Here is a 27,153-nt window from a genome sequence, read left to right on the forward strand (position 1 = left end):
AGAGTCTAAAATTCTAAGTTAGTACGTATCTGCTGCTTAAGACAGATTCTAAGCAATCGGAGTTTATAAATCTACTGTATTTAAGTAGCAGCCGAGCCGTCAATCTTGATCACCTGCTCATAACAAAATTCTGCGGCCAAGGAGACAGAGAGGTAGGTGAAGACTTTCACCTATGCAACAAATTGGTCGATCGGAGAGGCGCGTCAAGACATTCAGAAACCAAACACCTCGATCATCCTGGCCGCGACCGTCCATGGCATCTTCCCGGCGTGTTCCTCCACTCCTCGCCCTCCTCGTCGCCTCGCTCTGCGCCGCCGCGGCGGTTGCTCAGAAGAACAGCAGCATCCTGCAGCCGGCCAATCCTACCTGCTCCACGGCCGCCAACTACACCGACGGCAGCCAGTACAAGAAGAACCTCGACCAGCTCCTCGCCGGCCTCCCCGCGGCATCACTAAGCAACGGCTGGTTCTACAACGGCACGGCCGGCGAAGCGCCCGACCAGGCCTTCGGCCTCATCATGTGCTACGCCGACCGCAGCGCGGCGCGGTGCCGGGAGTGCCTCGCCGGAGCTCCCGCCGGGATCACCACCGTGTGCCCCGGAAGCCGGAACGTGCGCGCGGCCTACGACGCGTGCGTGCTCCGGTACTCGCCGGCGCCGCCCTTCGCTGGGACCGCCGACCTCGCCGTTCCTTTCCTCGTGCGCGCCAGCGGGCCCGGCGTCACCGTCGACCCGGACAAGATGCTCAACGCGTGGCTCACGCTCATGACCGGCCTCACCGGGCAGGCTGCGAGCTCGCCGTCGCGGGTGGCCAACTCATCCACGCCGTACGACGGCAACGCCACGATGCCGGTGTACGGGCTGGCGCAGTGCACGAGGGACCTCAACTCGTCCGAATGCAGCAGGTGCCTCTCCTCCCTGGTCGGCCAGCTCAGGACACGCTTCACCAACGATACTGGCGGCGCCATCAAGGCCTACAGCTGCTACGTCAGGTACGAGCTTGGCGCATTCGACATCACCCTGCCGCCTGAGCCGCCGCTGCCTCCGCCGCCACCGACGTCGTCCTCCTCAAGGACAGGGCTTGTGGTCGGCATCTCCGTCGGCTCTGTGGCGTTCTTGGTCATTCTAGGCTCCTTGAGCTGCATTTCCTTACGACGGCGGCGGCGGCGAAAGCAGGCTAAACTCCTCGAGGAGGCAAGGGTGCAGCAGCTGGAAGAGGGCAGCTTCTTCGACGGTGACGATCCTGCCATGGAAGACGACTTCGAGAAAGGGACAGGCCCAAAGCGGTTTCGCTATGGCGAGCTCGCCATCGCCACCGACAACTTCTCCGACGAGAACAAACTCGGCGAAGGAGGATTCGGCTCGGTGTACAGAGGACACCTCAAGGACATGAACCTTGATGTGGCCATCAAGAGAGTGTCCAAGGGCTCCAAGCAGGGGAGGAAGGAGTACGCGTCCGAGGTGAGGATCATAAGCCGGCTCCGGCACCGGAACCTCGTGCAGCTCATCGGTTGGTGCCATGGCGGCGGTGAGCTCCTCCTCGTCTACGAGCTCATGCCCAACGGCAGCCTCGACACGCACCTCTACGGCGGCAACAACGCCGCCGTGCTGCCATGGCCGGTCAGGCATGAGATTGTGCTGGGACTGGCCTCTGCACTTTTGTACCTTCACCAAGAGTGGGAGCAGTGCGTCCTGCACAGGGACATCAAGCCAAGTAACGTAATGCTGGATGGCTCATTCGCCGCCAAGCTCGGTGACTTCGGACTCGCCAGGCTCGTCGACCACGGCCGTGGATCGCACACCACGGTGCTCGCCGGAACCATGGGGTACATGGACCCGGAATGCATGATGTCGGGCAAGAGCAGTGCTGAGTCGGACGTCTACAGCTTTGGTGTCGTCCTCCTGGAGATCGCCTGCGGCAGGCGGCCTCTGGTGATGGCGCAGCACGAGGACGACGCGGTCCACCTAACACAATGGGTTTGGGACTTGTACAGCAAGGGAAGGATCCTTGACGCTGCCGATGAGCGGCTTCAAGGAGAATTCAGTGGCGAGGAGATGGACTGTGTGTTGATCGTTGGGCTCTGGTGCGCTCACCCCGATCGGAGCCTGAGGCCGTCGATCAGGCAGGCCGTCAACGTGCTGCGCTTCGAGGCGCCGTTGCCGAGCCTCCCGGCGAGGATGCCCGTGGCGACTTTCATGCCACAGGTTGGTGCTTTCACTTCCACATCTTCGGCTGTGACAGGCAGCACCAGCAGCAGCACTGGAACATCTTCGGCTGCAACAGGCGTCAGCAGCAGCACTTCAGTTGTAACAGGCGTCAGCAGCAGCAGCAGCGCCGGCACCAATGTATCAGCAACCGAAACATCCTCCTTGCTGAAATGAGAAGCAGAACAGTGGGTCTTTTTTTGGGACCAGATTAGGTGTAGCACTAGACTGATTTTTGACTACCTATAGAGGCAAAAGTGATACAGAATTTGATTCATAGAAGTTACAGAATACAACAGCAGAGACTCCAAAATACGTGTATAAACATTCATGGTGTAATAATTCATCTGGAATACCAGTGAATTTCACCCAAATGGAGTGTAGGTTTGCTTTTGCCCTTGCACATGAATCCCGCATGGAAACCTCCAATCATATGTCATTGCCTTGGTTGAATTTGGCAAAGATCTGCAATTCCTTAATTATCTCTACTGTTGGAAATTTCACCAAGAATCTGTGTTCAGATATTGCCTTGGCACTCCACTTCCTTCCAATGTTGAAAAACCTTATCAAAAACATGTTCCAGTCCTTCAGCAGTCACCTTTTGTTTCTTGATTTCCACCAAATCAATTCCATTAATAGCTGAATTCTGAGTTGGTTTATTGACACACCGAGCCATTTTGTAGCAAACCCCACCATCTTCAGCACTGGCTTGGGCTGATTAGCATGCACACATCGTTCAGTAATGTGCTTAGCACTATCACAGTATTGCAATCTTTGGCAGCATGGTTTGGATCATTACATTTCTAGCACGGAGAGATCTTCTGAAAAGGAGCCCCTTGATTCGAATTGGAAGCCACATGCGGCTGTGGCTGCATAACCTCTCTGATTCGAAGTTGGGGATGCAGTTGCATTAAGTGTTAGCCCCTCTCCCAGAAGCATCACATCTCTGGTTGTTGTTGTTGTTGTTGTTGTTGTTGTTGTTGTTGTTGTTGTTGTTGTTGTTGTTGTTGTTGTTGTTGTTCCCATGTCAGCAAAATAGTCCAGGTTCCCATCCCAAGCAACCACAAAGACTTGAACCCCTTCTTTTACAAGTACAAAACTTGGGTAGCTAGCAACATCTTCCACATTGATAAGTACATCGCCATCTCATGTGGTTGCTTTTTATCTGGACAGTCATGTATTCATGATCTGGTTTCTTGCAAATAAAACAGGCTTTTGGCATGGGGCAGCCCTGCTTAAGATGTCCAGGATTCCCACAATTGTAGCAAGTTATCTCTGCATATTCCATAGCATTGTTCCTCAGATCAGTCCCAGAATCACCAGTTGTTGTTGAGCCTTGCCCAGATTTCGCAATATATTTGCCCTTATTTTGTTTCTTCCCAGGGCGAGTGTTCTGAGTTGCAATAAAATCAGAATTTGTTTCGGCCAGATTGCACTCGCCTGGAAGTGCAGGACGAGAATCACGACAAAGGATCTCATGCAGTCATCCTCAAAACTCGTCAAACCAATGTCTCCATCTAGCCGCCTGGAGCATATGCTCATCCACGGTGGAACATGAACCGGCGTGTGCGGCAGCCATGGATGGCGACGACCAAACTCTTCTGCCACCAACGGCGAGTAGGGGGAGAAATTCAATGTTCTACCTTTTAGGGTGAAAAATTAAGGTCCAGCCTTAGCTGGCAATTAATGAGCCGTAGGTAACCACCAAACTAAATAAGTTTTTTTAAAAGGAACACCTAACTAAATAAGTGGCGGCCGCAAAATCCATGAAATTAATATGTGGCTGAAGCGGGGTATGCAAATTTTCTAGCGGACGGCCCATTTACATTCTGAAAAACATGACCACCTAATCAAGCGTTGGGAGGAAACTGTCACTTCACCTGAACTTCGTAGTTTAATGCTTTGCATGGTGAACCCGCAAAAACTAAATGTTGAGAGATGGCGATAGGAGCAAAGACTGGACTTGTTCTAACCTCTCAGCACAACAAGAATTGACGGGCAAGTGAATCACTAAAATGAGATGAGTTGATACGGTCTACAGACTTGCTCTCGTTTTATCCGAACTGGTTACTACATCCACAAAAAGTGTTTTCTACTTTTGCCTACATTTTTTTATAAAAAAAGGACCAACTTTGTAAAAAGTTATAGCAACACATATGACGTTAAATTGGTCTATTACTCTTGGACTTCTATAAAACAAGATACTCCTTATAAAACAACATCTATAAAACTGCATTCAAAACGAATCTGGTGATACTAGCTAGTGTCATAAATGTTGCTACTTTTCCTTATAAATTGATAGAATTTTTAAAATAATTAATTAGGATAAACATTAGAAATATACTTATTAGTAGATAGAGGTAGTAGATAGGGAAAAAATGTTTTGCAGCAGCACTAATAGTGATTGGAGCAGAGACTTGGCTTTTTCTGACTTGTGAGCATAAGAATTGGCCCGAGTCGTTAAAGCGGGATGATTTGACACGGTCCGTAGTCTAAATCTATTTACATGTCTGCTGAAGACAGATCCTGAGCAACGGATGATCTAACTTTTCCAATCGTCAATCTTGATTTGCACCTGCTGCTAAGAAAAATCTGCAACCAAGACGACAGAGAGGTAGGTGACGACGTGAAGTCACCTATGCAACAAATTGGTCGGAAAGGCGCGCGAGATATTCAGAAAGCAAGCACGTTCGTCCTGGCAAGGGCGTCCGATCCCCGGCCAGTCACCGTTGATGGCTTCCTCCCGGCGTGTCCTTCTGCTCCTCGCCGTCGTCGCCTCGCTGTGTGCCACGGTGGTCGGTCAGGGCGTGCTTCCGTTTGCGCCTTCTTGCTCGACTGCAGATAACTACACCGCTGGCAGCCAGTACAAGAAGAACCTGGACCAGCTCCTCGCCGGCCTCCCCGCAGCAGCAGGAAGCAACGGCTGGTTCTACAACGCCACGGCCGGGGCGCCGGGGACGGCCGACCAGGTCTTCGGCCTCATCATGTGCTACGCCGACCGCAATGCGTCGCAGTGCCAGGAGTGTCTCGCCGGTGCTCGCGCCGGGATCATGACGGTGTGCCCCGGAAGCCGGACCGTGCGCGCCGCATACGACGCGTGCGTGCTCCAGTACAAGCCGGCGCCGCCCTTCGCCGGGACAGCCAACCTCGACGTGGCCTTCTACGTGACCTTCACCGTGCCCTTCCCGATCAACCCGGACACCATGGCCGGGGCGTGGCTACGGCTGACGTCCGACCTCACGGGGCGCGCTGCCGGGACACCGTCGCGGATCGCCAACGGGAGCACGGCGTACGACGCGTCGTGGCAGGTGTACGGGCTGGGGCAGTGCACGAGGGACCTCAACGCTAGCGAGTGCAGCCGGTGCCTCTCCTCCGTGGTTGGCAAGCTGCCGGAGCTGTTCCAGAACCAGTCCGCCGGCGCCGTCAAGGCATACAGCTGCTATCTGCGCTACCAGATTGGCGCCTTCGACATCACCCTGCCGCCTGAACCGTTGCAGCCACCACCACCGCCGTCGTCATCTTCACAGCCTGAAACGCCACCGCCACCGCCCCCATCGTCAAGAACAGGGCTTGTGATTGGCCTCTCTGTCGGCTCTGTAGCGTTCATGATTCTACTGGGCTCCTTGACTTGTATTTCCCTACGACGGCGGCGCCGAAAGCAAGCTAGAATCCTTGAGGGGGAAAGGGAGCAGCAGCTGGAAGAGGGCAGCTTCTTCGATGGCGACGATCCAACCATGGAGGACGACTTCGAGAAAGGGACTGGGCCCAAGCGCTTTCGCTACGGCGAGCTCGCCATCGCTACCGACAACTTCTCCGACGAGAAGAAGCTCGGGGAAGGAGGATTCGGCTCGGTGTACAGAGGACACCTCAAGGAATCCAACCTCGAGGTGGCAATCAAGAGAGTCTCAAAGGGCTCCAAGCAGGGGAGGAAGGAGTACGCCTCCGAGGTGAGGATCATAAGCCGGCTCCGGCACAGGAACCTGGTGCAGCTCATCGGCTGGTGCCACGGCGGCGGCGAGCTTCTCCTCGTCTACGAGCTGATGCCCAACGGCAGCCTCGACACGCACCTCTACGGTGGCAACAATGCTCCCGTGCTGCCATGGCCGGCTAGGCATGAGATTGTGCTGGGACTGGGCTCTGCCCTTCTGTACCTTCACCAGGAGTGGGAGCAGTGCGTCCTGCACAGGGACATCAAACCTAGCAACATCATGCTGGACAGCTCCTTCGCCGCCAAGCTTGGTGACTTTGGGCTCGCCAGGCTCGTCGACCATGGCCGAGTTTCGCACACCACGGTGCTCGCCGGCACCATGGGGTACATGGACCCGGAATGCATGATGACTGGCAAGACAAACGCCGAATCAGATGTCTACGGCTTCGGTGTGGTCCTCCTTGAGATTGCCTGCGGCAAGCCGCCTCTGGTGAAGGCTCAGCACAAGGACGACGACACCATCCACCTGGCTCAATGGGTTTGGGACTGGTACGGTAGGGGAAAGATCCTTGAGGTCGCCGATGAGCGGCTGGAAGGGGAGTTCATGGGCAAGGAGATGGAGTGTGTGTTGATCGTCGGGCTCTGGTGCGCTCACCCTGATCGGAGCTTGAGACCGTCGATCAGGCAGGCCATCAATGTGCTGCGTTTTGAGGCACCGCTGCCAAGCCTACCGGAGAGGATGCCGGTAGCAACCTTCATGCCACAGGTTGGTGCTTTCACTTACACATCCTCGGCTGTGACCGGTGGCAGCAGCACCACTGGCACATCTTCGGCTGCAACAGGCGTCAGTAGCAGCAGCGCCGGTACCAATGTATCAGCAAGCTCGACTGAAACGTCCTCCTTGCTGAAATGAGAAGCTGATCAATGGGACTTTTCTTTTTAGACCAGATTAGCGGTAGCATCAAATTGATTTTTGACTATCTGTACAGAATACAACACCAGAAATTCCAAAATATGTGTATATAAACATTGAAAGTGGAACGTTATGTCATATATTATTGCCTGGGCACAGAGAGGAGACCCTAAGAGAGTCAAGCATTGAGTATTGATTTACATAGCATATATTCGACATTTCTCTGTTTCGATAATTTACATTGAAAACGCCGAACGCGTTGTTTCCCCAGCATACCTCTTCAGTTTACCTGCCTTCTGCCTTCTTCCATAGAATCGCGGTAAAGCGCAAGTACATTAGATGGTCCTCCATGAACTGCACATAAGGCTAAACAGCGGTAGCAACCGGAGTGTCAGGGTGAGCACCCCATTCAGTCCATGATCCATCATATACTGCAACATCTGTTCTGCCAAGGCGATGAAGACCCTGACATGACATCATAGGATTTACTGGTTTAGCAAAACAATTAAGCATCAGCAAAGGAAATCCCGCTTCTGAAGTTCCAGAGATAGCCTTACCAGAGCTAATACACATGCTGTCACACCAGTTCCACAAGAGGTCACAAGGGGTTGATCAAGTGATATACCTGATTTCAAATCACACCAGAGTAATGATTAGAAATATTGGAATGGCTACAACCATAGTTCTATTTCTACATTAAATACCGCTAGGAAAATAAATAAGGGTGGCAGTAAGACCATATTCAATTATATAACAAATCTTCCTGGTCTTATTAATTTGAGAAACATGAAGTTATTAGATTTTACTGGGTGGGCCTCGATCCCCATCAGCAAGCTTTATATTCCAATCAAAACAAACACGGCCTTACTACTGGAGAGCATTCAGCAGGAAAAAAAAATTCAGAAAATCTCCATGGATAACGAAGTACCTTCTTGTTCAAATCGTTTACGGAGCTCATCTGCAGGTAATAGCTTTTGTGAACTGTCAAGCACCTGAGAAAAGTCAAACAAGACTTAGCAACCCTTCATTGCCCCACCAACCAAATCTAACATGCTAGGTAATAGACTTAGGCTTGTACAACATTAATACTGTGTCATAATACAAGTCAATTTGGACATAGATACTTCGACCAACAGTTTCATTGAAAATATGTTGCCATACACAAAAGTTTTATACATTATGGAAGTGTACTTTTCTTTATCGATGGTCAAACCTTAACAATATTTGACTGGTACAGACTCTAAGAAGGCATACAGTAACTAGAAGTAAACAAACATTTACTTTAATAAATCATATTCAAAATAAGCTAAACTGTATCATATATTAGGTAGAATAATGTGAAATATGTACAAGATATACCAATTACCATATTTGTAAGCACAGACAACAAATAACAACATCGCAAGTTGTACCAAAACATCACGTTCTAAAGAACAGCACAAAACGGACTACATAATTGCAAATTTCAACCTGAGGAAAAGGAACGCATTTGCTCCCAGGCACATGCCCACTTCTTATTCCCTTACGTGGCTCTGGAACTGCACCATCAAATCTGATGTACAAGTTAAGTGTCAGAATATAAAAAACCAGTAAACCACTGATAGGAATTGCACACAGCTCAATGAAGCATTGAACTTCTGCAGAAAATATTAAACCAAATCTAGCACAATTAGTAAACTAAAACCACCAGTTCATAAAACAAAAACTTGAACCAACTTAACATTGCCTATAATTTTATTAGGCTAGCGCTACATTGAGTATCATGGTTGAACAGATTGATAGAACATATACTAAAAACGCAAAAGCTGCACTGACTAATTGGCAAATGATATTGTAGATGGATAGTACGATGAATCCTATGCCTATAGAGATTATCTTGTGCTTAATATAACCACTTGGACCACTTTGGCATATCTATGAGGTGCATTGCAGTGATGCAGTATGCAACTTATTTAGCTACTGAAATGTTTACCAAATTCAAAGATTTTTCTGCTGTAGCTAAAAATATCCATGCTACCAGTTGTTAGCAACTCTGGGTAGGATAAACTATAAGTATCTTAGAAGACACCGCGATAGGGATAAAGGAGAAGGCATTATAAACAGCCTACATGTATGACATGGTTTTCCAGCATAAGATATTAGCAGTACCTAGGCTTCCCTCGAGCATCTATAACTTGATGTGTCTGGGTATCGATGTTCTCTTTCACCTGAGTAAATTGTGTATATCGGTTATATCCAACATGCAGAATGAATTTAGTGAATAGTGGGGGAACTTCATAAACATTTTTTGCCAGGCTGAACACCTCTAACCTGATCAAGATTCCATAGAAGATGAGGCTGCAACTTTGCTTCAAATGTGGAGGGACCAACCTACACAGAATATATAAATGATAATATAAATTCTTCCATCAGATGTTGAAGTACACACCCATTACAACTGAAAATTATTTAGATATAACAATTAAGATGTTGGTAAGTCCGTACTCGGTAGTGCTAGTAAGGCTCACTGAGGTTCCTGATGAAGAATTGGTAAAAACAAAAAGAGGAAGATTAAAAGCAATTTACCGATTGTCCCTGGTAAACCTTCTCGATTGCTTCGCTAGCAGCACTAGCTTTTAAGATAGCATCGCTGGAGGCGCTTGATTCGACGTCATACCCAGAAGCACGCCATTGGGGCAAACCACCATCCAAAACCCAAACTTTGTCATGTCCATAAGCACGAAACATCCTGGTATCGAGGAAACAAGCATCAGGGACGTGTAGTTAAGTATCAAAGCCAGTACAAATGAACCATATTGCAAATGTACTGGTAATGAACCTCTAATCATTTAAGAACAGATAAGAATAATTGTTTCTTGTTTCTGCCATACTACTGCTCTAGCTTCTTTTACTTAGTTCCTTGGAAGGAAAGTAATAAAGAAACTTACCACCAAACACGAGCAGCGCTAAATAGCCCCTTCCCATCGTAAACTACTATTCCATCTTTGTTGTAGATGCCAAGGGAAGATACAGCAGCAGAAAATGCTTTTTCAGATGGCAGCATGTGTGGCAACTGAATCAAAAAAGAATACATTAAGTTAATGTGACTGTTGAAAATAGCAAGTAAGAAGACTAACATAGGGAATAGGAAGTTAGGAACTGAGAAACTTTTCTACCACCAAACCAATTAGTGCTATTGCTTAGTTAGCCCATGTAGCTACAAGACAACGAACTTCAGTAACTCTGGCTTTGAATTAACAAATAAGGGACTGCTAAAACAGGAATCGCCATATCACCACACAAACAAAAGAAGGCTATCTGGATGTATTCACTACGTATCATATGGCGGTTGCAGTTTCGGTTTGCCTGTTCTGAATTTTCATTATCCGGAGTTGGCTAAGGCTATTGCTGCTGGTCTGCAAAAGAATAGCACTTAGGGTGTAAGTCTCTAAAATGTTACCTATGCACATGGATTGATGTATGGGGCCATGTGTTTTGGACATTTGGTTTCACTACCAATGGAAATGGGGCTGTTACAATGTCTTTGTAAAAATGCACAAAGTAGACTACATTATTTCATCAGTTAGTGTCCATGCCTACTATTGAAGTGCATAAATGCCATAATATAGTTATGATTTACAGCAGAATATACCGCTAAACCAAGTATCGAGAAAAACAAGGATGTCAGAAGTAAAGAAAAGCAGAACTGCAGAGTGACGTAACCAAGAACTGCCTCCGTCGTTTAGCTTTTCTTTGAGTCAAATTTTTCAAATTTGACCAACTTATACATAAAAGCAGCAACATATGTGACATCAAATTAGTATATTATAAAACTAAATGTCAAGATGAATCTAGTGATACTAATTGGTGAAACAAATTTTTGTAGGGAGTTGGTCAAATTTAACAAAGATGGACTCAAGACAAAGCTAAACGTACACTTAATTGTGAACGGAGGGAGTAGTGCACTTATAAATTTCATGCAACTAATTAGTTATCCGCGAGAAGAACTTACACTAGATGCTCTGTCAGATATCCCATCAACATCGAAGAATAAGGCGCCAGGGATATGAGCCACCTAGGAACAAGATTAAAGTAAAAACTTGAGGATTAGGATTCATAAATAAACAATACGATAAAACATATAAAACCCTCAAATAGCTGTAACGGCATAATAGCGTGCTTGAGAATTTTTCAAACTTCAGAACATGAATGAGAGACATGGTTTTTTAATCCTTGCCTGGTACTCCTGAAGTGGATTCCTTTGCTCCGCAGGCATGTACCAAGAGGCGTCAAGAACCTTGACAAACAATAAGAGAGTAAGATGCAGTTCATGCCAATGGAGATATTTAACAGCGAGAGGACTATCCCATGAATGCTATAGTTATATGTTAGTCCTGCTTGCAGTGAGTATCTGTTTTATTATTCCTGCTGCTGACTTCCTTAGTCTATATGTCAGCAATGATGACTAATTAGAAAGAAAAGCTCCACGATCGGACTTCCTTTTCAAGTAACACAGCTTGTCTTTTCGGAAGCAGATTCAAACTGTAATGTAAATGCGGTCTAAATTGCGCAGAGCCGCAGACCAAGCATCGGAAAAGGGGTCCCTGACTTTTTTAATGTGTATATGCACTTGAACTGTTTTTTTTCCTTTGATGAATAATTGAGATCAGCTAAAACGAAACAAATCCCCACGAGTTCTCGCACACCTAAAATACCAATTCACGTATGTAGGACTATCTTTTTCAACGTCACAAGCTGAACAGCTAGATTTATTGTCCCTACTACTATCAACGACGACTCAAATTGCACACTCCCTCGAGCAAAACAGACACGCTCCAGCGGCCAGTACCTTGACATCGGGGTCCCTGAGGTTGGCGTGCAGCCACTCGGCGGACACGACGGGCTCGTTCCGTGGCACCGTGTGGAGACACGAGGTGGCGGCGGAGGCGGCCTCCGACACGGCGGACGACGACGTGGCGTTGCAGCGCGCGGCGACCCCGAAGGCGGCCATCGGCGACGGCCCGCACCCGAACCCCGCGCCATCCGCCGCGGCGCGCGCCCATCCGACCCTGCCCTGCACGAGACCAAAAAACGAAGTCAGATGGGAGGGATCGAGGCGGGGGGTGCGGCGGCGGGGATTACGACCGCGGGGGGCGTGCCGGCGAGGACGAGGAGTAGGAGGAGGGAGGGAAGGAGGGTTTCCTTGGGGAGGAGGCGCGCGCCGCGGGCGGCGTAGGCGGCGGCGGCGGCGCGCGAGAGGAGCGAGGCCGCCATGGTGGTGGGGTTCTGGAAGGTTCTGTGGGGGAGTGGTGTGGCCTGGTAGGTAGGTTGAAGACGGCGATGTGTTGCCGTGGTGTGGTGGAGTGGGGTTTTGAGGTGGACTCACGCGCAGGTGTAATACTGTGGTCTATTCTATCCAGCGGCCGACCCCAATGCCGCGGTGGACTGCGGTTTTTCCTCCCTTTCCTGTCCTGTGGTTTTTCATCTTCTTTCCATGGGCTCTGCCTTCTTGAGTTCTTGTATATAATTTTTTTTTAAAGTTCAAGCTGATATAAGTTCTGAAATGTTACCCAATACAAGAAAGTATTCGGCAGAAGCCTACAATGAAAACTCCGCGCAAAGTTTTCCAACAAAATTTCGAAGGGTTAAGTGCATTTTTGGTCCCTCATGTCTTGCAAAAGTCTAACTTTCATCCCTCAACTCTTATTTTGCCTAAACCTGCTCTTAAACTCTTAATTAAGTCCAATTTTGGTCTCTCGTAGCGGTTTAACGATGGTTGACCGGTTTTTCACTCTACTTTTTCGCCAACGTGGACTGATTTCGACAGGTTTAGTTCATGTAGGACCATCTCACCTCGAGATCAGTTATGCAATCAACATTATGAACGTTTGTCGGCAAGGTCATGATTATTATTCGTTTGGCGTAGTAACGCTAACTCTTCCCCAACACCTAGCGGCGGTACCTGGCACTACGAGCGGGGATAAGCCGAGCGAGAAAAGCAGAGTCGGCGGACATGCGAGGGCTTTACGTCAGGAGGAAAGGCGGAGGCGGCTGAAGTGGCGAGGACGCCTGCACCAACACACATGTGTGTTAGGAAAAGAGGATTTCTTCTATTTGTTGACTGAGGATAAATGATCCCATGTACACTAAAATCGACTAATTTTGTTCACAATGGCAAAAAAGAGAGACAAAAATCGGTCAACCATCATTATTAAATCGTTGTCAAGGATAAAAATTAATTAAAAGTTTGAGGACAGATTTTGACCAAAACAGAGTTGAGGGGCCAAAATTAGACTTTTGCAAAACTTGAGAGACCAAAAGGGCACTTAACCCAATTTCAAAAACATGCTACTACCTCTGGACGCATTTAATTGACGCACTCACCAGCTAATGGCATACATGAGCAGGTCTCCCTCCGCGTCGATTAAATCCGACCGGAGGGAGTATATGTTACAAAGGTGATGTTCTATAGCCATATGTAAGAACAGAACAAATTATGTATAAATAGTGATGATGTATTGTTTGTCACTATTAATCACCAAATTGGGTTAACACTTTCACACTTCTAAACGAATTTGATGTAGAATTTCAAAAAAAAAATATATATATAACCTGGTCTCCCCAAAATTCTATATTTTTTTCCCGAAAGTTTAGGAAAGTTTGTACTTGGTGTTCACCATTGTCCTCGTGCCGTTGGAATATACTTTGTTTATTATAATTTGTAAAAGTTGACTTCAAGGAGAAATCAAAGTTTCAGGAGAATTGAGAATCAAAGAGAAAGGTGCTACAGTCAATTTTATATAACAAACAGGAGAATGGAGAATCAAAGTTTCAGGAGAATGGAGACTTCAAAACAACACAATACACTGCATCCAGTCAATTTTATATAACAAACAGATGCTACACAAGTCTTATTTGTTGAACCCACTTTATATATCTCATCTGCTTGTCTCTCCCTCTATGTCACAAGAAACAATTACGATGCCCCGCGGAGACAAGATGTAGCCTAGTCATTATGCTGGAAACCAGGAAGAAGTGACGCGACGAACCCTACAACAACCAGCTGGATCTCTTTCAAGATGCCGCCGAGCCAGCTGCGCCGGTTCGCTTCTCCTTCTGCCCCTTGCTGGTTCTCGTCGCCCACTGCTGCTCCCGGTTCTTGGTTCTCCACAGCTTGGTCAGGGTTTGCAGGATCTGCAACATTTCCACCTAGGAAGCAGAAAGTGAATAGATGCAAGAATTAGTTGCATTGATACTGCCTGCTAACTGAGGAATGCAGATAATTGGTGCCCCTTGTTAAAACAAAATATACTAGTAATTAGAGTAAAAGTTTGACAAACAGAAAATATTTAACATATTACAGCAGCAAATATCATTTCATGAGCCAAAGTGTCAGCATGACAAGACAGCTTACACATCTATCATATTTATTGGTGCTACCGGTGGCCACTTTATTATGGTATAATTTATACAAGTTTAGATCGTGCAAGTGCTAGGAAAGTTTCTGCCTTGTAAACCATAAAGAACCAAGCGTCGAACTCCGCTCAAGTGATGGTAGCGAAAAGGATAATGATAACATTTTCATCGTGTTTATAGATTCAAGAGGAATGATTCTAGTCACTGAAATACAAGACACAAACAGGGCAAAACAAACACAACACACAGTGCATAACGCAGATTACGGAGTGCAGTAACAGAGAGCTACCAGGTTGTTGATTATTGCCATCATTCTGGGCAGCCAGAGGAGCGCGGTTAGCAGGAGCCTGTGGTGGACGAGCGGCCACACCTCCCGCTCGCTGGAGCCATCTTAAGAATGGTGTAATCGCTCCAGTCTGATATCTGGAAGAGATGAAACTCCATCGTTATCTAGCAACATAAGAGAGGCTATACTATAGAACTGAAGAGCAAACTGCAGAAAGACAACAGGCAATGAAGCATCGCAATCGAAGCAAGCCAGGAACTCACAGGTAAATCAAGGACGCAAACAGTATGAGAAGAAACAGCCTCTGTTTTGATCCTTCCTGGCTAAACAAGAAGACCACTGCTGCTAACTTGATGATCAGGGCCAGGTCAAGCTGAAAAGCAAAGTGAAACCTCCTCACTACAACTTGTCTTTGGGGGCCATTTTGCTGCCTAGCATCCTGTCCTTGCTCTTCACCAGCCAATGCACCGACGCTTTCACTTGTAACAAAAAAGGATGGAAGAAATAAGTAAAGATCGTACAACCATAAGTCTTTCCACTTTTTGCAGATATTCCTGGATGAAAAGGCAGTTTAACATAGTAGAAAAATGCACAGGCTTTGCAAATTTATCAACAACTGAGAACATGAAACTTATCGCATTTGCAAGTGTGTATAACTGTTCTACGTGGATTCACTTAAACAGTTAAACTTACAGCATCAAAAACAGTACCTAAGCAACGTTCAAGTAAATTTACTTGAGCAAATAGGATAATGTGGTGCTACTGGAGTACTCAAGCAAATTACTCAGTTATTAACAACATGACTGTAATAAGGCAGAAGATGTCTGCTATTTTTCTAGTGAAGTTATTATGCCTAATGTCTTTCCTTAGATGTATTATGACTCATTTCTATCATACACTGATATATGTGCTACTGAAGAACAGAACATTGTCTTAGTGCCCCTAGAAAAAATAAGAAAGACCACTAAAATTTGCACCCTGCCTCTGATTTCTTTTATCACAACTTCAAGAGATTTTGACAAAGCTTGAATAAAGCAGAAGAAAATGTAACGATTTCATGAAAAAACATCACAGTTAAAAGTCCAAAAAGTAATCAATTATTTCATGAATCTCTCAGCTCGTCATTGTTGAATAACAGACCCAAACAGTAGCAGAACTCACTGGAGATCTGGATATACTGTCACACTTAAACATAACATTTTATTCTATACTTTTGTCACAGATCTACTTTTGTTCTGAAAAGAGCTATCAAAGTCAATGGACTGAGCATATGGATCTTCAGATAGATCTTACAAACCCTTAAATCGCACTAGTTGCACATTCTGATCTCCTACCATGTTCAAATTTTTCAACAGCATGACCCTTCTCAAGTTATATGACCACACAAGGCATTTTCATAGAAATTACTACCCTCAGGAGCAAACAACTCACGTTGGAATATTGTAAGTGAGCGGTACGAATGTCTTTGCAGCGTAGCCTCCCATGAACTGATTCTCCTGTATGGCATATATCCCTGGACCCTGAGCCAGATCATCCGCACCCTGCTGGGAGTACATCATCCCTGGCACGAGCATCGGGTACATGAGCGGAAACATCGGAGAAGCAGCATTTGGAGCGCCAACCTGCATTACAACAGGAGGAGACAGCGCACATGTCATCATCACAAGGTAGTATTACTGTCGGGCGCATGGTATTTCCAAAAACTAAAACTGAACAGTGTGGATAAAGTCATGTTAAAGCATTCAGTACAACTAATTCAACCAAATTCACTGAAACTACATAGCGTTCCCTTATCATGAGATCTCAATCGTCCCGATGTACCCAGTGAAACGATCGAAGCAAACATGAAGACCAGAAGGAGCTTAGCTCGTGCATCAGCTGCGACGAAATCTTGGTCGAATCGCCACGGAGACAGACCCAAAAGGGACGGAGATTCCGCCAAGGGCCAAGGCGCCGCCTTCCCGCCCGGCAAGGAAGCAACGGAATCTATACCTCGGAACTCCCTAATTCCACCTCCAGAACACGAACGTACACCGAATCTGAGCGCCGTGGAGCAGGAGCCGATCTCCCGCTACGCCATGGCGCTACTCGTTGGGGACGGACGGGGAGCAGACAAATCGAAGGGCCGGGGAGGAGTTTACTGACCTGGGGAGACCGGATCGGCTCGCCCGTCGCCTCCGCCGCCGGCGGGGCCGCCGGCGGCGAGGTGTGGGCGCGGCTCTGGGTTTGCGCGTCGGCTTCCGCCATGGGAGAGGTCTGTCTCTGGCTCTCTGTGTGTGGGGCCTGGCTACCTGGCGAAGACTCGGGTTCCTCCTCTTCTTGGTGGGTGGATGGACGGTCCAGATCTATTAGAGCATCTCCAGCCGCGTCCCCCAAACCGTCCCCCAAACCGCGCCGGATTGAGCGTTTGGGGGACGTGTTTTGTTCGTGCCGCGTTTGGGGGACGTCGCTCCCCAGCCGCGTCCCCCAAACGCCGCCCCCAAACATTTAAAATAATTTTTTTAGCACATAAACCATTTATATCAAATGTAGCATATGAAAAAAAATGTTTTCGAGGATTGTTTTCAAATTAAATTACAACAAACAATAAAACAAGTAATCAAATATAATAAAAAAGGCTAGATGATACATCAAGGTGCCACGGTATTTCCTTTGATCCTCCACAAATGCTCAACGAGATCAGCTTGAAGTTGCTCATGCACATTGCTGTCACGGATCTCTGCGTGCATGGCGAGAAAATCAGCAAAATCTGCAGGCAACTCATGATCAACCTCCGCGAGAGGGTCTTGACACTCATAGGGACCAACATGTGACCTAACATGATTCTTGCGGTCATCCTCGATGATCATGTTGTGCATGATCACACAAGCCTGCATCACCTCCCACATTTGGTCGTGAGACCAGCTTAGAGCAGGGTACCGGACAATGGCAAATTGTGCTTGAAGCACACCAAATGCCCGCTCGACATCCTTCCTGCAAGCCTCCTGTCGTGTAGCAAAGTGAGAATTCTTCAGACCTGATGGATTCGAGATTGTTTTGACAAAAGTGGCCCATTTTGGATATATACCATCGGCTAGATAATAGCCTTTGGTATATTGGTGGCCATTGATCTCATAGTTGCATGGTGGAGCATGCCCTTCCACTAGTCCGCCGAACACCGGAGACCGCCGCAACACGTTGATGTCATTGTGTGATCCCGCCATGCCAAAGAAAGAATGCCAAATCCACAGTCATAATCTGCCATGCCTTCAAGCACCACACCGCAATATCCATGACGCCCTTTGTATATACCTTGCCAAGCAAACGGGCAGTTCTTCCATGGCCTGCATGCAATCGATGCTTCCAAGCATTCCAGAAATCCTCTCGCAGCATTTTGTGCCATGATCCTTGCGCCTCTTCCTCGCTTGGCCCTCTCAAGTAGTATTTGCCAAACTTTCCCACCACAATTTCTGCAAAACTTGTACATGCACTCAATGGCAGAGACTCACTCATGCGAAGGTAGTCGTCCCGTGTATCGGCAGTGCTCCGTATGCAAGCATCCTCATGGCGGCGGTGCACTTCGAATGGATGAGAACCCGAGAACGCCTACAGCGTCGACCTTGAGCTTGAAGTAGGGGTCGAACTCTCGAACGCCGTGGAGGATATTCATGAACAGGCCCTTGCTCATCCTGTACCGGCGCCGAAAATTGTCGGCATGTGCTGCCCCGTCTGGCGAAGTAGTCGTTTCCGCAAAGCATGGCATGCCCCTCCATCCTCTCGCCGGCTTCGACTTCCTTCTTCCCGGCCTTGATCCTCGCGGCGCGGCCTCTTCCTCTTCTCCTCCGCCTCAGCGTCAAGCATGTCCCGGAGGGACGCGATGATCAGCAAATGCTCCCGCAGGTCGCCGTCGAACGCTTGCTCGTCCTCCGCAGCAGGGCAACCATCTCATCATCGCCGTCCATGGCTAAAGCAAAATCAATGGTTAAAATTGCGCCGAGGCAGACGACGCAACAAACAGCCGACCAATCGCGCCTACTCGGCAAGTCGTCGAGCACCTTCGTGCGCGGAGGTGGGGCGGATTTGACGGCGCGTTCGGGAGGCGCCGGCGACGCGGCGGCGGCGGCACGACGGCGGGAGCCCCGCCACGACAACGGTGCCGACTCGCAGATGCATCGTACGCCCAAACGGCCGGGAAATCCAGCGGCGGCGGTGGGGTGGGAGGCGCGGGAAGGAAGGAGCGACGAGAAAAGAGGCGCGAACCAACGGTTTATGCAAATAGTCGCCGACATGTGGGAGCCCGCCTCGCTTTTCGTTGTGTCCGGCGTCCCCGGAGCGTCCCCTGTGGGACGGGGACGGGCTCGGGGCGCCGGACACCGTATAGGGGCGCGCCGGACAAAAAAGGGCTTTGGGGGACGCGGCTGGAACGCATTTTCTGTCCGGCGCGCCCCAAATCCCTTTGGGGGACGGTTTGGGGGACGCGACTGGAGATGCTCTTAGTGCACGTCACAGAAGCTGTGCGCACCGTCCGTTCGCGTTCCGATGTATAAAGTTTAGAGTTGGGGTATGTTATATGTGGGACTAAAAACTTACAAAGGACTTGAATAGACAAAAAATCGTCCACAAGGTGGGGTAGCCCCTCGTGCAAAAGAAATCCATTTTTCTTCAAATACAATGTTATAGTTATAAAATAAAATTAGTCTTCATTGTAGGAACCAACACTTTTTATTTGCTCACACATCATGATAAAAGTTGTTTTCTCCCTATAAAAGTTAGAGATAGCATGGGCTAGCGAGTAGTCCCTTGGCCGGGTGGGTTGGAGTAAATAACTTCCGTGCATCTCCCTTTTGTCCGAAATTGGAATCTTTCTCCCCACCTCTATCCTCGTACGAAAGGTCTTAACCGTGAGAAAGGGGTAGCCTAAAATGATGAAAGACACTTTCTTTATACTGGATTTATTCCCCGACCAATGTCCTCATGCCACATTTCAATTCAAAAGTATGTCACCTATGTCGTGGTCGAAATTGCCTGTTGAGACCCATCGAGCAAGGCTCGTGGCAAATAGAGTTTACCACTATCTATATTGCAAAAGCATACCTTAAGGTAGACCCACACGCCATAAAAGTTGCCAAAAGATTTATAGTGAAGAGTACTATTTTATCACTTTATATACTGCACTTGGAAACGTATGAGCATTAGTTTATTCTTTGCCGGTAACGTACAAATTTCTGGGCTTCCCACAAGCTTCTGAGCTTGTGGATTGCTCATAGATAGCCTTCACTTTTATGTTATGTGGATTACATTTTGCTTCTAGATAGCCTTGTGGATAACATAGCGATGACCTTGGACCGATTACTTCCTTTAGTGCCATGTCTTTCGCTATCTTTTTTTTGTTGTCAGACCATACAAATATACAATGATCCATATGACACTAAGATAGTCCCTATGATCATGGACATGGTGTTTTGGCTTAGGTGTAGATGCACCTATTATAAAAATTATATTTTAAACAAATTTTAGGATGTCAAAAAAATCTGACAAAAATCAATGGTGTACATCGGAACATTCTTTTGCTTGCACACAAAGGTTCGTAGAAAAAGAACATTTTTTTGGCCTATGTAAAAAAAGATAAATATATCTCGAGAAAAAACTATTTCCGTGCTTCCAAAATTGTGTTTTTTTACCCAAAAGCTGCAAAAATAAACTTTTTCCGCATATTTGATTGTAGCAAAGGAATTTTCATGAGATATGAGCTAATGTTTTTTTTTCTATAGGTGTTCGACGTGATTTTGTATAAGTTACAGCAGTGCTTCATTGCTTGGCAAATTGGCGTGAAAATAAAATAGTTGATCGATTCATGTACTGGTATGCGAAACATGCAAGCTAAGCTAGTATTGAACAACAAGCAATATGCGTAGAGCTGGCCATTTCAGTGGATACGTGAAGATAGTAATTTAGCAATTGATGGATCCATCGAGCTTCATGAGGCTATGACACAGGCAGCTTTCACCTTCACGAGCGCCTAAGCTAGCAACGTGAAGCGACTAACTCATCAATTATGTTTATTATTTTGATTTCTACAGGCATACGAGTACAAGCACAAAAGTAAATACGTACATCCGTGCATATACACCGGCCAGTTCGTGTATACGCGTGCGGGCCGGTACACTGATCGGTTTGCCTCACAAGATATTTTGGCCAGCTGAGAGCGATCTGATAAACATCAAAAACAAGATCGCTATTAGCGTGGGCGTGCGAGCGTAAGATAAACATTGCTGCCGCCATACTCGCGGAAGGAGACTCCGCGCAGCTATCCATCGCCGGCTGCCTATAAAAGGAAGACACAGCTCGTTCTTTGGGGAGGAGAAAAACACACAAGACGTAGCAGCCGGAGGCGCAGCTCGGGGGGTCAGCGACGCACCTGAAGAAAAGGAGCACCATACATCCACGCCATACACGCGCAGATCACACCAACACCCATCCATTGACATCAAACAAGCACTATACACACACGTTATCGATCAGGAGAAGGAAGAAGCGATGGATATGAAGGTGACGTCTCCAAACGGTGAGAATCACGGTTGAATATTTCTCCTCCCTCTATCTCTCTTTCTCTCCAAGCACACGCATACGGCTGCACGGTGACGTCGGAGCTGACGGCCGACGACGGCCACGTCGGGGCTGCCGGCGTACAGCCCGGCGCCATCCGCCACGGCGAGGACGACGACGTCAAGGCTGGCGGTGTGCACATCCGGGCTCCATCTCCGACTCTACACCATGCCACCGACGACGACGTTGGGCTGCCGGCGAACAGCCCGGCGCCATCCGCCATGGCGAGGACGACGCCAACCTTGATGAGGCTGCCGGCGAACAGCCCGGCGTAATCCGCCATAGCGAGGACGACGCCAACCTTGATGAGGCTGCCGGCGAACAGCCCGGCGCCATCCGCCATGGCGAGGACGACGACGTTGGGCTGCCGGCGAACAGCCCGGCGCCATCCGCCATGGCGAGGACGACACCAACCTTGATGAGGCTGCCGGCGAACAGCCTGGCGCCATCCGCCACGGCGCAGCGACAACATCCGTGCCGGGGCTGCCGGCGGACAGCGCGGCGCCATCTCCACGGCGCCCACGAGTTGGACGACGACGACCTTGATGGGGCTGCCGGTGTGCAGCGTGGCGCCATCTTCATCACCCGTGAGGCACGGCGACGACGTCCGTACCAAGGCTGTCGGCGTGCAGCGCGGCGCCATCTCCACATTGCCTGTGGGGCGCGACGACGTCCGTGCCGAGGCTGTCGGCGCGCAGCGTGGCGCCATCTCCACCACCTATGGGACGCAACGACGACGTCCAGGCCGGTCCGCCGACGTGGAGCGTGGAGCCATGAGGCGCGATGACGACAAGTATGTGCCATGGCTGCCGGCGTGCAGCGGGCGCCATCTCCATCACCCGCAAGGAACGACAACGACAACCATCCTGTGAGGCGCGACGATAGCAAGTACGTGACACGGCTGCTGGCATGCAGCGCGGCGCCATCTCCATCACGTCGCCTGTGGGGCGCGACGACGACGTCCGTGCCGCGGCTATCGGCATTCAGCGCGGCGACGGCATCCGTGTAGGGGCTGCCGGCGTGTAGCCCGGTGTCATCTCCAACTCTACAAGCGACGTCCAAGGAACGACATCGCGTAGCCCAGCGACATCTTCACCGCCCATGAGACGCGGCAGTGACGTCCTTGACGAGGCGTCCGGCATGCAGCGCGGCGCCATCTCCACCACCCGCGAGGCGCGCCGACGACGACGAGCCCGCACCGAGACTGCCGGCGTGCAGCGTGGCGCCATCTCCACCACCCGCGAGGAGCGCCGATGATGACGAGTCCTTACCGAGGCTGCCGGCGTGCAGCGTGGCACCATCTTCACCACACCACGAGACGTTGCGATGACGTCCTTGGCGAGGCTGCTGGCGTGCAGCTCTGCAACGACAGCCGTGTAGGGGCTGCCGGCGTGTAGCCCGGTGTCATCTCCAACTCCACAAGCGACGTCAAAGGAAACGACATCATGGCGGCGGGGCTGCAGCCACGTAGCCCAGTGACATCTTCACCGCCCGCGAGACGCGGCGATGACGTCCCTGACGTGGCGGCCGGCGTGCAGCGCGGCGCCATCTCCACCACCTATGGGACGTGATAACGACGTCCGTTCCAAGGCTGCCGGTGTGCAGCGTGGCGCCATCTTCATCACCGATGAGGCGCGACGACAACAAGTCCGTGCCACGGCTGCCGGTGTGTAGCGTGGCGCCATCTCCATCATACCACAAGGCGCGACGATGACGAGTCCGTGCCCAGCATGTCAGCAGGCAGCCTGGCATCATCTCCACTACCAAGACGGCGCCAAAAAGATGGCGCGGCATGATGAGCTTCCAGCTTTTACCTTCTTCACCATGGCGAAACGGGCCAAGGACATGGGCACGGACGTTGTTGCCGCTCGAATCCTGACCACCACATCTACACATAAAGCTATGCATGTTAGTATTAGTATGTACGCGCATGGCAGGTTATATACATTGGCCATGTATGGTACGTACTAGCTAGCTAGTTGTGGCCGGCCAAGCCATGGTCATGTGCCACAACATTCACCTATCTGGAAGCCATCGGAGACGAGCCAAGAACCAATGTTCACACTGTTGGCCACACGGCGATGGCCCTCGACGGGCAGGTGCTCTCTCTGAGGGTGACGATGCTTTCGGCACGCCATCGACTCCCCTCCCTCGGCGGCCGTACCTTCCGACACGCGATGGTTCCTCGGCGCGCCATCGACTCCACTTCCCTGCGAGCCCGTGAGACGACGTCCTTGACTACGCCGACAGCCATAAACTTGGCGTCAGGCTAAGGACGAGGCGCCGACCATATCGGCTACACCGACTTACGTGCGTGCGTTGGTTTTCACACCGACGCTGGTCTCCTCCATCATTTTTTACTCCCGCGAGGCATACCCCTTGCACATCCCGACGAGGCTACTAGTCGTCGAGAAGTCCCAGCTGAGCGGACTCATGCTACTTCAACTCCAACTACATCAACACCGTCAAGACCGACGAGGCGCGACGGCGAGGGCGGGCTTGGCCGGAGCAAAGGCCATGCTACATGCGGCGCGTGTACCGACGAGGACACGGGCTCTGCCGCCGCCCACACACACCACCATCACATCATGCATGCAGGACGTGAAGCGAAGACGACGAAGACGACCACACGGCTTAATCGGAGGTGTCTCGCGGCGTAACCCGCGGGAGTAATTAACCGGGAGTCTTCCGAGGCCCCGAGAACCAGGAGATCGCAATCGCCATAGTCACGCTGGCCGCGCGAGCAGGCCACGGAGCGCTTTGTATTCGGGAACTTGTACTTTGTTTCTCCAAGAGAGATTAATGAAATGCATGCTTCCCTATCTTTTTCTTGTGTACTACGGTACACTGGCACGCCCGCACCTATTTTCTTTACCCGGCGCATAAGGGAAACACGCTACCATCCTTCCCCTCAACGTAGCGCCTATGTCTTTCACAGACGTTTTTCTCGTGTCAAACAAATTGGCACGCCCGGTGGGACCTGGTTCTCCTCCCATCTTCGCTTCGCTGTGGTCGTCAAAGTCGTCTTCGCGAGTACATCCAATCCACGATATCCTGCTTGAGAAGCCACCAGCGTGGAGTTCTGCTAATCAAGAATCTTATTCATCTTGGGGGACTCTCCTGCACCAACGCCTTAGGGCCTTGGGTGTGATCACTTTGGAGCCATGCTGCCGCCCATGGTCGTCATCACGCATGATGCCAAGATGTACATGCACCAGGCCCAGGAGCCAACGCAGTTCCAAACTGCGTGATCCAAAAAGGCACAAAGGCGGGCATCCGCCATGGCATAGAAGGAGCGCCGCGAGCTAATGCTCGGGACACGTGCCCTGTTGAAGGAGTCAACGAGGGCCGGCATCAATGGCAGCGGAGGCCTCTCAACACCTCCATGCTAAGGCCGCAAGCAAGAATGCGGGTGCGGCGTCACTTCGCGCCCCTACGACGACTTGTTGCACCGAAGTGGAGCTCCTCAAAGGCTTGGAGGATGCTTCGAAGAATTTGCGGAGGCTTGTGACGAACGCACGTTCGTCTGATAGCCCGCATCCACTATGCAACTACAGGAGGAAGTACCGCAAGGTGCGATGACTCCACCAACAAATGAGTTCCCGCATCGCTCGGAGCGTGGTGCAAGAGGAGGATTGGTCCTTCGGCGCTAAGGATCTCGCGGACAAGGAGTTCACACGTGACTCTTCCCCCCCGGCGACGGGGCGAGTGGGTCATCAAGAGCAAAGGAGGCGGTGAGACGAGCCGTCATGAAGGAGTTCTGGAAACGGTGCTCCCACAAAGAGCCAGTTCTGGCAGGCTATACGGCCTCCGCCAGATCCGAAGATGCTCGGAGAGGCATGTGTGCGCCATGCTTCCACACTTCGGAGGTAGGCGGATGCTCCATCCGCAACGACAACAGGTTCACCATTCTTCGGAGCGAGGCACCCGCACCACGCGGAGAGGACCTGCGGCAGGAGTTCCATCGGCTACAGGAGCATATGGACCATATTCAAAGGCGGCTCCGCGAACAAGGAGCGCCAAGTTCTTCATCAGCGGAAGCTGGGGGAAGGATGAGGCGCCAGGCCCCTAACCATCGTCCTCAGCACGAGCGCCAAACATTGGGGCCTCGACGACAAGCTTCACCCACTCGACACGTTCAGCGGGGGCATCCTTACATGCCCCCACGTTGGAACCGGTGGTCACGTCACCAAGAGGACGAGAGGAACCCTCGTCCCGCTCAACAGTGGAGACCCCGGGATCCTCCACGAGTTCCACTTCCTCCTCGAGCTTCTTCACCTGCTAGGCGTGGGGACCAACTTCAGGTGCAACTTTTGAGGGAAGCACCCACCTCATCCAAGAGGCGAACTGCACCGCCGCATCCACCTACGGCGTTGGTGCCTCCAAGAACCCATGGGAGATAGAAGAGGCCGCAAGGGGAGCTCGAGACATGCAACCCCCATCCCTCGACGTATATGTGGCTTCTCCATTGGAGAAGAGGCTTCATCAACAATGAAGGCCGAGCCCAAGGTGGCTCGCCTGCTAGAGAAGGCTGGGTTTACCCTTCGGCGAAACAAGAGGATCCCTCCGCCCCCCGTAGTGTGCGAGGCATGGTGGAGGTAATCCGAGGATCTCATCAAGAAGAGGCACAAGGCTCGACCCAAGTTCGGGCTCGGGTACATCGACCTTGGCGACTCCGACGAGGAAGAAGAGGGGTCATCCTACGTCCCACGAGCTATGTGCCATGCTACGTCTGTCTCTTCAGGATACGACACCGAAACTTCACGTCACGGTCTCCAGCGACGGAACTACAACGACAACAACCAAACCAAGGTGGGGGAGCTTGACTCAACATCAGCCCCGCAAGAGCTAGAAGACGGTGGTCAGCCCACAATCGACGAGCTCGTGGAGGTCAACCTTGGGACAGAGGAAGATCCACACCCCACTTTTGTCAGCGCCACACTGACGGAAGAGGAGAGTGAAGGCTATCGACGCTTCTTGATGGAGTATCGAGATTGCTTCGCCTGGAACTACAAGGAGATGCCGGGGCTGGACCCTCGTGTTGCCACTCACAAGATGGCGATTGATCCACGTCATCGTCCGGTCAAGCACCCTTGAAAGATCGAGATGTCGCCTAGAGGGGGGGTGAATAGGCAATTACAAACTCTTGCGGATTTGTCTTGTATGAATGCGGAATTAAACTATCGTTTAGTTTACAAGCACAAACCCTAAATATGCTAAGCTCAACTAAGTGTAACAATAGCAACTAGAGCTAAGCAAGATAGGCACAAGATATATGTAGCACAAGTGATAGCAAGATATATGTACTTCAAGCACGATGGCTATCACAAGGAAAGAGAGCTCGGGTATAGAAATAACCGAGGCACGCGGAGACGAGGATGTATTCCCGTGTTCCCTTGCTTTGCAACAAGGTACGTCACGTTTGGAGGAGTGGAGGTCCCACGAAGGATTCCCCGCGCCACGAAGGCTCACCCTATTCTCCGAACCACACCCACGAAGGATAATGGCCCTTTCCTTATGGTTAGCTTTTCCTCCGCTCCGGAGATGGCAAGCTCCACAACCACTTCACAAGCTCCACGAAGGAGAAGCCCGGGCCTCTTCACAATCTTCTTGAAGAGATCACCGGAGCACCAATCACCAAGCCAACTAGGAGGTCACCCTCCAAGAGTAACAAGCTCACGGTCTCTCACTCGAACAAATCGTGGTGGAGAGCTCAACACTATGCAATGATGCAAAGCAAGAACACCGGAGGTGTTCAAGTCCTTCACACTCAAATCCCACCAAAGCAACGAATGCTAGGATGAGATTGGAGAGGAAGAACAAGGGGGAAAGTCAACCAAAGA

The 27,153-nt window shown here is 50.0% G+C and overlaps 5 protein-coding genes across 5 annotated transcripts in view; 2 read left to right on the top strand and 3 right to left on the bottom strand.

Annotated features, from left to right (window-relative positions):
• LOC127298726 (F-box/FBD/LRR-repeat protein At1g51370) overlaps window positions 1-27,153 on the bottom strand; it is a 102,795-nt gene that overhangs the window by 16,081 nt on the left and 59,561 nt on the right. The gene's annotated exons all lie outside the window — the stretch shown is intronic.
• Window positions 86-2,601, top strand: LOC139830061 (L-type lectin-domain containing receptor kinase IX.1-like). Its single transcript, XM_051328580.2, has one exon. It carries the CDS (start codon window positions 173-175, stop codon window positions 2,378-2,380), a length of 2,208 nt encoding a protein of 735 aa, XP_051184540.2. The 5' UTR covers window positions 86-172; the 3' UTR covers window positions 2,381-2,601.
• Window positions 4,936-7,408, top strand: LOC127298729 (L-type lectin-domain containing receptor kinase IX.1-like). The gene has a single exon (XM_051328581.2). The coding sequence runs from the start codon at window positions 4,936-4,938 to the stop codon at window positions 7,042-7,044; it is 2,109 nt and encodes a 702-aa protein (XP_051184541.1). The 3' UTR covers window positions 7,045-7,408.
• LOC127298730 (thiosulfate/3-mercaptopyruvate sulfurtransferase 2) lies at window positions 7,161-12,348 on the bottom strand. Its single transcript, XM_051328582.2, has 12 exons — window positions 12,169-12,348; window positions 11,873-12,097; window positions 11,261-11,320; window positions 11,036-11,098; window positions 9,972-10,096; window positions 9,610-9,772; window positions 9,355-9,414; window positions 9,193-9,251; window positions 8,515-8,596; window positions 7,973-8,036; window positions 7,602-7,669; window positions 7,161-7,509 (listed from the first exon to the last, which is right to left on the bottom strand). The coding sequence occupies exons 1-12, from the start codon at window positions 12,295-12,297 to the stop codon at window positions 7,411-7,413; spliced, it is 1,197 nt and encodes a 398-aa protein (XP_051184542.1). The 5' UTR covers window positions 12,298-12,348; the 3' UTR covers window positions 7,161-7,410.
• On the bottom strand, window positions 13,871-17,029 carry LOC127298727 (uncharacterized). The gene is made up of 5 exons (XM_051328576.2): window positions 16,871-17,029; window positions 16,157-16,347; window positions 14,989-15,204; window positions 14,729-14,862; window positions 13,871-14,232 (listed from the first exon to the last, which is right to left on the bottom strand). The coding sequence occupies exons 1-5, from the start codon at window positions 16,970-16,972 to the stop codon at window positions 14,030-14,032; spliced, it is 846 nt and encodes a 281-aa protein (XP_051184536.1). The 5' UTR covers window positions 16,973-17,029; the 3' UTR covers window positions 13,871-14,029.

This window comes from Lolium perenne, chromosome 5 (genome assembly GCF_019359855.2).
Source record: "Lolium perenne isolate Kyuss_39 chromosome 5, Kyuss_2.0, whole genome shotgun sequence".
Classification (NCBI taxonomy): Eukaryota; Viridiplantae; Streptophyta; class Magnoliopsida; order Poales; family Poaceae; genus Lolium; species Lolium perenne.

What these genes read in the sequence shown, in the direction of transcription:
- LOC127298729 (XM_051328581.2), top strand. Translation starts at nt 4,936, where the DNA reads ATGGCTTCCTCCCGGCGTGTCCTTCTGCTCCTCGCCGTCGTCGCCTCG.
- LOC127298730 (XM_051328582.2), bottom strand. Translation starts at nt 12,297, where the DNA reads ATGGCGGCCTCGCTCCTCTCGCGCGCCGCCGCCGCCGCCTACGCCGCC. An exon ending in AGGTTTACCAGGGACAATCG is followed by an intron (nt 9,415 to 9,609) that starts GTAAATTGCTTT and finishes TATTCTGTGTAG; the next exon opens with GTTGGTCCCTCCACATTTGA. An exon ending in GATGCTCGAGGGAAGCCTAG is followed by an intron (nt 8,597 to 9,192) that starts GTACTGCTAATA and finishes CTTGTACATCAG; the next exon opens with ATTTGATGGTGCAGTTCCAG.
- LOC127298727 (XM_051328576.2), bottom strand. Translation starts at nt 16,972, where the DNA reads ATGGCGGAAGCCGACGCGCAAACCCAGAGCCGCGCCCACACCTCGCCG. An exon ending in AGCCGATCCGGTCTCCCCAG is followed by an intron (nt 16,348 to 16,870) that starts GTCAGTAAACTC and finishes GTTGTAATGCAG; the next exon opens with GTTGGCGCTCCAAATGCTGC. An exon ending in TGGCAATAATCAACAACCTG is followed by an intron (nt 14,233 to 14,728) that starts GTAGCTCTCTGT and finishes TCTGCTTCCTAG; the next exon opens with GTGGAAATGTTGCAGATCCT.
- LOC139830061 (XM_051328580.2), top strand. Translation starts at nt 173, where the DNA reads ATGCAACAAATTGGTCGATCGGAGAGGCGCGTCAAGACATTCAGAAAC.